General features: G+C 30.5%; 1 protein-coding gene across 9 annotated transcripts in view; it reads right to left on the bottom strand.

Annotated features, from left to right (window-relative positions):
* The window catches only part of LOC106681800 (uncharacterized), a 52,862-nt gene that overhangs the window by 1,814 nt on the left and 37,944 nt on the right, over window positions 1-13,104 (bottom strand). For 5 of the 9 annotated variants that reach the window (XM_014422318.2, XM_067049923.1, XM_014422345.2 and 2 more), the window contains 4 exons: window positions 12,711-12,767; window positions 9,660-9,926; window positions 7,205-7,378; window positions 16-924 (listed from right to left, as the gene is read on the bottom strand). In XM_014422318.2, coding sequence (XP_014277804.1) covers window positions 777-924; window positions 7,205-7,378; window positions 9,660-9,926; window positions 12,711-12,767 — 646 coding nt within the window. In that variant the 3' untranslated portion in view covers window positions 16-776. Of the gene's footprint in view, window positions 1-15; window positions 925-7,204; window positions 7,379-9,659; window positions 9,927-12,710; window positions 12,768-13,104 lie in introns of those variants that run through there. The other 4 variants (XM_014422353.2, XM_014422362.2, XM_014422328.2 and 1 more) reach the window with 2 other exon arrangements.

Here is a 13,104-nt window from a genome sequence, read left to right as displayed (position 1 = left end):
AATTTTTATTTTTTTTAGAAGTTTGTTCTGCCAATTTTATTTTATAGCAATATAAATTGTCTAAATGGATAGAATTCAGATGGTTTTTTATTTTGTTAATTAATTTTGTTCCAAATTTGCAAATATAGAATCTAATATTTGGGAATAAAGAACCAAATTTTCATAGGAGGAGGGGTTTTAAATAATTATCAATTTTAAGTAGAAAATTTTATAAGAATATTATTAATTATCAAAAAGTAGAAGCTTCATGTCTTTACTGGATCTTGAAAAAACTTTTTTCACTGATTTTATTTCGAAAAGTATTTGACATTCTCCGTTTGATTCAATGTTCCAAGAGTTCCAATTCTTTTCCAACAAGGTTCAATCATAGCCTAGAAAGTACCTAAACAAAACAAGCTTGTATTAAATGAGGTAAAGTATTTTTTTTAAATAATTAATTATTTTTGATTTTTTAAAATTTTGTAATTGGTTCTTTTTGGTTCTAGGAAAATTAAATTCAAAAGTGATTTTGAAGGTAACATTGGTAATCGTTCAATTCAAACATTTTTCGATACTAAATCAGAAAAAAAAGTTCATCTAGCAATGATTATATCTTCTCTTTGTATGTTGAAGCTGTTGTTAAAATCTAATTATTAAAAATATATATTTTTCGTTTAGTTCATATATTTTTTTAGTTCAAATCATGAATAGGCGATGAGTCGTTTCTTTGGTTCAGATTAAATTTTCAGCAGAAGGAAAAAAAGAGATTAGGGTTTATGAGGATGAAATTGATGAGGCTAGAAGTTGAAGTCCTGTTTGCCGTCGATGGTCATGTTTCTCACTTCTTGGACAATGTTCTCATATTCTGGAGTTGTATCAAACATGGAAATATCAACACTGATCTGGCTCAATGACTCGGCGTCATCATTCCTTGTTGAATCTTCTCTGAAAATTATCGATCAATTTATACCATTTAAAAAAATATATGTCACCATAAAAAAAAATAAATCCTAATGTTTTGCGAGCATTATGGGAAAAAGAGGAATCAAGAGATCTGTTCAAGTACTACCCTTATTTATAATTATTATTTAGTCAATTCACATAAATTTTTTTCGAACGCCTTATTTCATGGAGATTGTGGGAGGAAAAATATACAATTCCCCAAAAGGCGTCTAAAAATACCTCAATTCGCACACAGATTTTAAACCCACTAGATTCTTAAGGGTTTAGAGGTAAATAAAATCCCAAAACGACGTAAAAATATTTGGATAGAACGAAGCTTTGCTGAATTCACCCTCCCGTAGTATTGTTCTGCCAAGACCCTACGTACTAAATTTCACCTCATTTAATCCAACAGGGGGCGGTAGAGGCGTCCATATCTAGAGGGGGAAAATACATGTATTTATATCAGACATCCCAGAATCCGTAGAAATCCAGTGCATTTAGAAAATCAGAAACTTTCTGAGAAAGAAGGAAGCTTGCTAAAAAAATGACATGTTTCCATGATCATATTGTGTCAGGTATTTCGTACAGATTACCAAATCAACTAAGACTCAAGTTTCACAGAACAGATTTTATGATTTTGTATCAAATGTCTTCAATAACCTTAATACATATTATGTACAGAAAGACTTTTGTGAAATCTTATTTAAAATACAAGACACATAAAATAATATTTTAGAAAAACATATTTGCAAAACTCCAGATAATCGGAATTAAAGAAGTAGTTTATGAACTGTTTTCAAAAATTGAAAAGTACAAAATGAAATGTATTTTCATTTAGATTGGTTTTTGTTTTTTTTAATGAATGGTTTAATTCTAATATTTTTAGGGAGATATAATAAGGTTTAAGATGATCAAAATTTCATTTTCATACTTGGTTTTCATATTTACCGACTTCTGATTACGATTAATAGTAACAAATATTTGTGTGAAATTTTAATTTGAGATAAAGCATGCAAGTAATTTAATCAAAGTTTAAAGTTTCATTATGAATTATATCTCATTCTTAAATTAAATAAATTTATAGCTATCAGAAAACAAATACGGAAAGTTAGAATCTAAATATATTTTGTCGTGCATAATTATTTACATACCATATCATTTGTAACTATCATGAGCACTAATCATGCACTATTTGTAAAAAGCTACTTGTATGCTAATTATGGCATATTACGAATTAATTAGATGTTAATGAAAAAATTTTGGATTAATCATTTACCTATATTGTGCACGTCGAGTGTATTTTAAAGGGGAAGTTTTGTGATCTTGAATATTCCAAATTCGACTTTTCGATGAGAATATACGTTTGAAAGTAAGCTGAGTACAGATAACCAAGTAATGAGCCGTCCGTAGCTCAGGTGGTTGAGGCGCAGGTCTTAGCAGACTGAGAACTGGGGTGGCTTGGTGGGTGGACTTTTTTCGTTTCGTAGAGGTCCTCCGAAATGAAACTCTTTACCTTCCACCATGTTTAGAATAGCTGGGTACCTCTAGATAATCCCCTCCCCCCCCTATATGTCAGAAATGACCAGGAAGGGGGTCATAAAAAAAAAAAAAAAAGATATTCAAGTATCGTAACATCGCGTATGTGTGTGTATGTGAACAGCCTGGCTCAAATACGAAAAGATGTACTGAACTGAAATTAATAATTTAAGACAGGTACACTCTGGTATATTACAAAGACTTTCTGCGGTCACTATATTTTAGCACTTTATTTACTATTTACACAAAAATGGCTATTAATATTTTGATTACAATTGTCGTTTCAATGTACAATTAAGTGGTTTTGAAAGAAACAAGGATTAAACTCATCTAAAAGTAAGATAATAAGTGAAAGTTATGCGTTAATTAATTTTTATTTATACAATAATTTCTGCTAATATTTTTGAGCAGCATGTGAGGTCAACTGATATATTTGATTCAAAGCCAGAGTGACGTATCTACCAATTTTTAATTTTTTTTTTTTGGCATTGTTTTCTGTTCACTCCTTTATGGCCAAAAGCTAACACGATATGTGTCGTAATTAACTAAAAATACTAAATGATCAATTGATTTTTATCGAAATTAAAACTTGTTACCTTCTACCTGTAACTATGAATCATATATAATTTAAGAAAAAATTTGGTGCGCTACTTTGGCATCTACCTAGTGTTATCTGATATCTAGTGCTGGCCCTTGATATTTTATTATTATTCTACCAAATTCAGTTCATAAATCAACGACATAATAATAAAAATATTTACCCCAGATGAAAGAGGTTTATATCTAATTTCAGTTAGAACATTTAAGCGACTATACAATACGGCATTTCATAGCTATTGAAATAAGCTTGCAATGTCGTTAAACTTTTTATTGAGGTAGACCAACACGTGTTTGATGGATGAGGCCCAAACTTGACGATTTTTTTTTTCGTAGCCTCCATTGAAAATAAGGAATACTTAGGTACAATGATGTAAGTTGAAGTGTGCTGCCTTCTTCTACCCATGGGTATTTTAAGGGCTTTGTCGAGTGTACACTGTGTGTGCAGAATCAACATCTTGACGTTTTCAGTAGAGAGTGTTATATAACCATAGACCTTTGGTAGTATTATGGCCCATTCTACGGGATTTTATAGCCTTAATATAACAGGTGAGATATGGATAAGGAAGCTACCCAAATCCAGTAATAAAATTCGATATCATATATACAACTTATTATAACTAATTTTATGATGTATAACTAGATATATTGAAAATGTCTGTTCGTAAGCTTCACTGCATTGCTACAGAATATTATAGAGTACAGATTAGGAAAGGTATTTCTTAAGCCAGAACTGTTTAGTAGGCTGAACCTACTATAAAAATAATGTTCGAAAAGTAGAAGTCCATTGAAAATTTGATTCGTAAAACAGAAGAATTTTATATATTTTAATATTCAATTATTTACGTTTTAGGAGTCACTTACAATGGAGGATAAATAATTTAATAAGAAATATTTTACGTTAGTTTAAACTAACGGGAAAACAGTAGAATTTTGTGCAAAGGGCTCAGAATCTCTTCTGATGCTGAAAAAAAAGTTATAATTATAATAAAAAATATCCATATAGTTTCAACATGTATATTTTCTTATAACTCCATCGTCCTTTTCATTGCGGCTATTCTCAAGGGTATTTAATAATTAAAAATTAAAATTACAATCATTTTTTTTTTTAATAATTTATTTATTGTTATTTACAACTGTATATACATATATACAACAAGTAAATAAAATTACAATCTAATTATTAAAATTATTTAAAAAACATTCTGCCATGTCAATAAAAAAATACAGGATATATTGCCTTTGTCAAAAATATGTCTTACTCAATTAATCTATGAAAACATAATTAAATTAGAGATACACTATGCATCAATTACTTAACTTTCGTTATACTGCTTTAGATTACCTATTTTTAATCCACTATTTCATTTTTCTTTTGAATATGTTATGTTAAACAATTTTATTTTCAAAATTGAAGTTTTGGTACAACATATATCCAAAAATGAACATAGTTTTGATTTTGAAAATACAATATTTTTGTTTATATAAAATAATATTTTCAAAATAAGAATGCTGGAAGCTGTTTATATAGCATACAATATCAATTATACGGTTAATTTCAAATCAGATAAACCTGAAACAGCATTTTACTGAAATTTTAATCGAAATTAATTTGTGATCAAATTGTTGGTATAAATAAAATAATAATATTGAGTTAAATTTGGTAAGTTTTAATACAAAATCGAATGAATGCGTAACTAAAATGAAATATTGGAAAAAGAATGAAAATATGCCAGCTCTGGTATGTGTGTGTTAGGTTAAAAATGTATTTTTGATGAAGTGATTGATAAGATTGAAATAGTTAGCTCAAATTTTATTGAATAAAATTATAATAAATGAATTATTGGATAAAAATAGGTAATTTAACTTAATATGATGAATATTAATACATCAGTACGCAATTTTTCTCTAATATAATCAATTTTTATAGGTTAATTGACCAAGGTATTTGACGTATATATTTCAAATTATTGGAAATATAATGAGGATATGCCAACCCTAGTATGTGTGTATTAGGTTAAAAATGTATTGTTGATTAAGTGATTGATAAGATTGAAATATTTAGCTTAAATTTTATTGAATAAAATTATAATATGTGAATTATAGGATAAAAATAGGTAATTTAACACAACATGATGAAATTTAATAAATTAGTGCATAATGTTTATAATAATATAATTAATTTACTAAGGTATATGTTTGACGAAGCCTTTTAATGACTTTGTTCTAGCTTTGATATTATACATAAGGTAGAATAATTTTTAATTCAGAATGTTTTTAAAAATAATTTAATCATTAAAATTATAATTGAAATTATTAATTAATGTATATCCTTGAGAATGGCCAGAATAAACATGTTGAGACAATATGGATATTTTTTATCATGATTATTAATAAAAACAGTCTCGAAAAATAAATTTAATTATATACAAAAAAGTCATAATTTTTTTAACTACATTTTAAATTCCATATTTAGCTGCTATAATGCGTTGAGGTCTGGAAAGTAAATGTGGCCCTAAAATTAACTTAAATTGTACCGTTATACAGTATTGATTTTTCAAAGATTTATGGACAAGGGGGATGATGCTTTTCGCGATCACATAGTTGATACACGTGCCCCTGGATGAGCACCAACTCTCGCCACAACAGCTCATTAAATATGCCATCATGGGGAGAACAGGGAGGATTATATCTTTGTAATGGATACAGAGCCATGTTGGTAATAAACAAGCTTACAAGTCAGCAAAGATTGGTCGCAGCAAGAATCCCCTGCTAGCTTTCAGAACAGTAATAACTACTAAAGGGATAGTACGAACGTCAAACACAAAGTGAAAGTGGAAGGGAAAAAGTTGTAGAAGGTTTTGAATAAGGATGAATGATTCCCTGGCTAAGGTTGAGGCTTATTTTTCTATAGCAAGCTCACCTAGGTGTCCTCTGGATAGGAAGAATATTTTTACGTTTATAGGCCTAAAGAGTACAAAACAAAACGAAAATAAATTCAAAAGAACAGTGTACAGGGCTTCCAGATACAAAATGCTTTCTAGTATGTCTTAGGGAAAAAAAGGAAAAGATTTATAAATAAAGGAACTATAATTTCAATAGTAAATGATTAGTTCCTAGTACATATGAACGAGTAGAAAACTGATGTCAAAGCGCAGTTTGTGGAGAATAGTTATCTTCAAATCCGATTAGGATTACAAGAAATATCTTATATAAGAATTTGAACTACCATCTTTACCTTTAACTATTTCTTGACAAGCCATTCGTCAGTTTAAGATGTGATAACAAGGAGAAGTTTTATGACAGAGAAGTTTGCTCTTCATAAAAGGAGCCTGATGAACCAAGCTAAGTGGGCTATACTGGGCAGTGAATTTCATAAGGTGGGTACCTACGAGATTCCAAGAAATCTATGGCACTAGATCGAGAAGGTTTTTTCCAAGTGTGTTGAAGAAGATTCGAGGACGCTGTTTAGTGTTTAACTTCACCGATTAAATTGGAGAAAGCTGCTTGAGGAGACCAGAAGCTAGTAATGGATTGTCGCCTAAATTGAGGAAAAAGATCGACAAGCCATATATTTTGAAACATCTTTTTGAATAGCCTTTGCCAGTCTGACTGTACTGGCCCTTGCACTTATAAGTTCATGTCTGTAATAATTAAAATTGGGTTAGAAGTTCCGCATTGAATGATAAAAAAAAAAGGTAGAGAGAACTGTAACAGTTCGCAGATAGGGTTGATATTTTGGAAGGAGTGATAAATAAAAAGATTTGGTTCACCGATGACATGGGGGCCTCTACATTGAAGATTTATATTGGACCTTACATCAACTTTAGACGGCTCTCACAATAACTCCATTACAGGTGGGATCTTGGGGTTTTTGCAATTATTGATTAAATTTTAGATGTTGCCAAAATGCATAATTTTTTTTATTGATCATTTATTTAACTCTTGATTCAAATTTCTTTATGACTGCAATGGGCACAACAAATATGCCCTCTTTGGTGCATGCCGATATTGCCACACAACTACCAATTTCAGATAAACCTTTGTTTTAAAATCCTATCCTTTGTTTTTTGTTTAACCGATTAGTATTTAGAAGCACATGCGAACATTCTGTTTATGAATAACAAACATTTATTGGTCTACTTACAAGGAATTCCGACTTTCTAGAAGAGGAGGACTGCTGTTGGTGTCCTGAGGAAGTTCCAGCGTGACCTCTGGCACGGCGGTTGTTAGTTCTATCTGTCTTTCTTGCAGTACAGAAGAGTCTCGGGATGGCTGCAGAAGAGGAGGCACCTCTTGGGTCAATTGTTGGGGAAAGTTGCTAAAATTGATAGCATTATTGATAATAATTGGATTAAAAGAGAAAATTAAATCACTAAAATAAATAGAATATTTAAATAATATGTGCTCGTTATATCAACTCTTTGCATTTTTGGAAGATAAGAGATTAAGAATTAATGGGTTCGGTTGGTTAAGGATTTAAAAACGAAAGGAGCTATATCTATCTCGGGGCAAATCTACAACGAATTGGATGTTGAGGTTTTAATGGATGCGTTTATTTGTGACGTATTAAATAGCTTCAAAGATTTTGCGGAAGATTTTAAATTTTAAATTTTTAATTAAAGGGATGGATGCGGGAGGAATTAGATAGTTCAGTGGAGCCCAAAGCTCAATTCTGTATGTCCAGACAGGTCTGATTTTCATAGGAGAACAAATATAAACTTTTTTATATTCTGTTTCACAATTTTTCAACGGTATGCCTCAGTACGAATCAGTCACAACAATATCTGTGTTATGTAAAAACTGATCATTCATGTATGCATATGACATTATATTCCAAAGTTTCCTAAGTGTCTACGCCTATTGTCTAGGATCAGATGTTAAAGAGTGTTTAAATATTGTCTACTCTTCTATCAATACCTTTCCAGACTGTACCAAATCCTCAACTGGGCTAATGATGTTGTCAGTAACGAGGCGGTTTCGGTTTTACTTAAGACTGTACTGCAGTTTGCTTCAGTCCATTATGTCAATTTTCTTAATTAATCTAAACATTGCATTATGTTATTATTGCATTATTAATAAATATTATTATTGGTCGCCTATCACCATATCGATAGAACAGCTCCTTTTAGGCCATCCTCTGTAACAGTATCAGTTTATTTTATTTTCAACTGGTATGTTAAAATAGACCAATCCTATTTCAGCGTTTGCCGATAATAAAGAACTATAACCATATTATCTAACTTCGCCAGTGCTTGGTGAATACTCCTGGTTTTGTTATTGAACATCATAAGATATTTATTGCCATGCAACAATTGAAATTTTGATATATAAATGATCTTTCAAAAAGAATAAACCTATTTTTATGCTTTTTCACGATATGCAACAAACCCGATGGAATTATTGTTGTCGTGTCCCCCTTCCTTCCTTGTTCCAGAGGAAACCTTATTTGTCTTTTACTGTAAAATTCTGGTGACTTAGATACAGCAAGATAGATTACCAACCCATTGAAGCTTAGCACTACAATCATTTTTGAATGAAACTGTGCCTTAACGATGAATTAGTCGCAAGATTGCTGAGTACCGTGCTCTCTTCAAATGGCCTCTAAGATCCCCAGATCCCACTGCTTGAAACTTTTCCCGGTGGGGGTACGTTAAGGACAATATGAATGTCATCCCAGTACCTATGAATGATCTTGAAGAGCAGTTAAAAAGTGTGATCAACTCAGTGGATCTTGATATAAATTAATGCAAAAAGGAAGAATTCTCCTATCGCCTTCTTTTTCATGTTTTTTTTCTTTCTTACCTTCTGGAGCAAAGAAAAAGGCATTTACAAATATACACATATATACATATACCGGCTATTTCAACTTCTTGTTTTGCCGGGATGGCATTATAAGAATGGTTGCCGGGTCCGCTGAAGGCGGTGTCAACAATGATGGCATATGTTTGCCTGGATGCTCACTAGGAATAGGGAGGGGCTATTCCTGTTGGTGGTGTTGAAGTGATGACTTCAGGCTGCAGAGCTAGAAGTCCCTCCCAAGGCGAGGACGTCGACCAAGGGGACAATGCTTTGCCACCTCTTGTATTGGTGGAGGGGCGATCTCAGGGAATAAATGGTTTGGCACAGGCTTTCAGCCAGAACTCTGCAGTTTGGAGAGCGTAGTCTTGTAGAGGTGTCGCATGAGTGCTGCACCATGGAGCAGCGTTGGACGTATGAAGGCCTTATATTATATACCTCGAGTTTCAGGCGTAGCGCGATTTGTTGTGAAGTAAGCAAGTGGTAGAGCCTATGCGACTTCTGCCAGGCCTGCTTTAGTCTCTCCCTGGCGTGGCTGGAGAAGGTGAGGTGCCTGTCGAGAGTCACGCCCAGGTAGAGGATTTTTCATGTTGTGATCATATTGACTAATGTAAGTGAGATGTGACTAACACTAATGTGAGAGGGGAGAAAAATTCAATTTAAAACGGATACATGTGAAATGGGTGTAATTTTGTTAATGAAAGCGGTCCATTCTGCTAAAATATTTTAAAGTGATTATAATTATATATTATATTACAATTATTTTTTAAACCATTATCATTATAAGTAATTCTTGCACTTACTCCGGCAACATGTGGTCTAAGGTCCTGACCCCTTCCCTGACGGACCCGTTCTGCATAGGAGTTGAGGGATTCGGCGATCCTAGCAATGGCAGACGCAGGTCGAACGGATTCTTGATGAACTGCTGCTGATTCCTCTCCTCCGGTAGCAATTCCTCCAGAGTCTGCAGGATATTGTTCACCATTGAGCTCCTCTCGGTGTCTGGAGAGGTCGGTTGGGGTGGACTGATCGATGGAGCCATAGAGGCCGACAGATAGTTCGGCTCTCTCCTATGATCAGGTGTCATAATGAGCACTTTTTTATTTTTTATCTTTGAGAAATTTAATAAATAAAAAGCTTAAAGAGCCCAGAGTTTCAATACCCAAAGCGTCAATAGAACATATTAACATGACGTTCTAAAAATAACAATGCCACAATTGTATAAATTAATAAATATAAAGAAAGATCCCCTTTTCTTTGAGATAGACTCATTAGAGGGAAATAGTTTTCTATAAATTGAACATTAAAAGTAATTAATTAACCTAAGTCTCATTAGAGAGTATTATAATAATTTTACTTTCAAGAAATAAGCAAACAAAAATTAATAAAGCAGTGGCTTTCAACACATTTTTTTCATGTACTTAACAAAAATCATCAAATTTAAATTACATAAATACATGTATTAGAAAGATTGTTCCTGAACTCTCTAGAACGGTTGAGTAATAATTATTCCTTGGATTATTGCTTATTATTATTGAATAATTATTACAAAATAATCTCAAGTAAATAATTTAAAGTTTTAATGAAAATATTGGTTTTAATACTAATTTGACAAGCGAAAATTTGAAATTAACTTCATAAAATTTTTCTTTAGAATTTTAGTAAATGTTCAGAATTAGATATGTTAACTTTTTGATAGACGAATTTTTACATATCTTTCATTATTAACAAATATTAGCCTGCGTTTTTTACTGAAAATATTTTAAATAAAAACGAAAAAACAAAGTTGTTTGTTTGTTTAAAACCGTGCATAAAATATCAGATATTATAAAACCATTGCAATATGGCGGCTGAAAACCGGGTCGGATTGAATTTTGACTTTAGTATTAATTATTCAAAAAATAAATGAATTTGCGAAGTCGTAAAAAAGGAATCAAAGTTTAATCATTTAATTTTTCATTACTCACCACCGTTTATTCAAAAATAAATTAACAAAAACTAAGATTTGGGATTTTGTAGGTTGCAATATTTTGGCTTGTAAGACTTTTACAACGAATATTTATAGTCATAAATCTGTCATTGTCCACTTTTTCTGATGTCAAATGGAAATGTGTCTTTATTTAATTTATTGTAAAATATTAAAAAAATATTTTCATAATGGCACCCCGCATAATCCTGGGGGTTGTTACACATGTTGGAAAATGTTGATGATACAGTATTAAATTATTATCTATTTTATGAAATTATTATTATGAATTTGTTTAATATGAAAATTATTACATATATTCATCACAAATAACTTTTAAAATTTATAATAACAATTTTCCATAGCTATTTTACATGCAAATGTTTGTCCTTCCAAAAACCATATTCTAGTGAATTATTTCAGGATCAATATTTTTTTATATTTTTTCAGGATCAATTTTTTTTAATAACACGTATATTCCAATCGTAATAAAAATTGGTCGAGTTTTTTTTTTTTTTATAATCCTGATAGCTCACAAATGAATTCTCAAAACCATTCTCTGACCGGGACATTTTTCTTGATTTCACAGTTACTATCATCTTTAATGAAATTATTTTTATGCTTGGATAGTTTCATTTAAAAATTGAGAGGAGATGGCATGAGCATTGTAAGTGAATGTCGTTTAGGGTGCCCTCATTCGTAAATTTGGGAATGTGTATTAATTTTTTTTTTTTTTTGCTCAGAGATGATTCATGATTTCAAGAATGAGTTATATTTAAAATAGTAGGTTGAATTTAATCAAGAATAGTAAAAAGATTGAAAAATTAAAAAAAAAACAACTAAAAAATGAAAAGTTGCTGATTTTTATGAATAATAGAACAAAAAACAAGGTTTTCTTGCTTAACGTGTGTCGAAAAATCGCATAGAAGAAAGGCATACCGAAACGGAAATGTTTTATGGTATTCACATAATTATAATGATACCAAAAACAAAAAAAAGTAGAAATGAGATTAACTTATTCACAAAGCTATCTACATTCAGAAGAATTCGGTAGTTATCGAATACAATGAATGACACTAATCGATAGTGAAAAGGAACCGTCTATTGAAGAAAAATTAGAATTAGATATAAATAAAAATAATATTACGAAATTTTACTATTCATTCTATAATAACCTAAACACTTATGTAAATATATTTTTGCACTAATAATATAAGATCTTTTTTTCACTTTTTTCATTGCAATTTTTATATTGTTATTTCTGTGTTCTTTTTCGACTTTTCTTTAAATACTGCATAATTTTAAAGTAAATATAACTTGGTTAATTCAAAGTTTATTCATTTTTTTTTTTAACCAGCAAATCTAAAAAAATGTTTAGAGTACTTGTATAATACGTTTATTTAGTTCTAAGAGATACAAATATCTATAATACAAAAAATGACAAGAGTAATAAGTATTTTAAAAAATGTATATTTAAAATGCTTATGTATTTCAGTAATGACACAGATAATTGGTGATATTATGTAAGATGTTTCACAACTCATGAAAAGCAGCGAAATATATATTGTTCAACAGAATTAAAAGTTGGAATAATAAAATGTAATCTCACCTTTCTTATATACTTTGCAAGACCTAGATATAACATGCATCAAAATAAATTTAAACAATAAGTCAGAGTAAGTCCATAACGGAACAAGTGCATACATATTGTGATTATTCATCAAATTTATTTAGTTGAGAAAGTTACTATTGTATTTATTGTAAGTTGAAGTAAATTGGAATTAATGACATTAAAAGACCATAAATGGTAGATCTATTATAAAAACAAAAAGTGTGCTATATTAACTAGATATAGGTAATTATTCAACCATAATAATAATTTCATCACCTCATATTCTGGGTCATTTCCGAGATATGATTCAGTTCCTGAAATACGTCCATTATCCTAAAAAAATAATTAATTAATAATAGAAATGGTTAAAACAATATAATTTAACTAATTCTCTAAAAATAATTTATAACTAAAGGAGGCTGAAAGTAAATTGTTGATTCAATGGACTATCGTTAGTCGTTTTCCATTGTCTTAAAATCCTATTTACTGTCACAATCCATAAAAAATGAGTACCTCATTCCATTGGAAATTCCAGCGTTAGTTGAGCGAGAGAAGATTACATTTTTTTTTTTATGGATAAATATTCCAATCTGCCACAACCTTGGGTAACAAATAATAGTGATGATCACATTCATACAAAAATAAAAAAATAAATAAATATATATATATA

Source organism: Halyomorpha halys, unplaced genomic scaffold (assembly GCF_000696795.3).
Source record: "Halyomorpha halys isolate HHAL.00 unplaced genomic scaffold, Hhal_1.1 Scaffold21.1, whole genome shotgun sequence".
In the NCBI taxonomy this organism is placed as follows: Eukaryota; Metazoa; Arthropoda; class Insecta; order Hemiptera; family Pentatomidae; genus Halyomorpha; species Halyomorpha halys.
The sequence above is the reverse complement of the archived record's forward strand: the minus strand, read 5'-3'. Positions and strand labels throughout refer to the sequence as shown.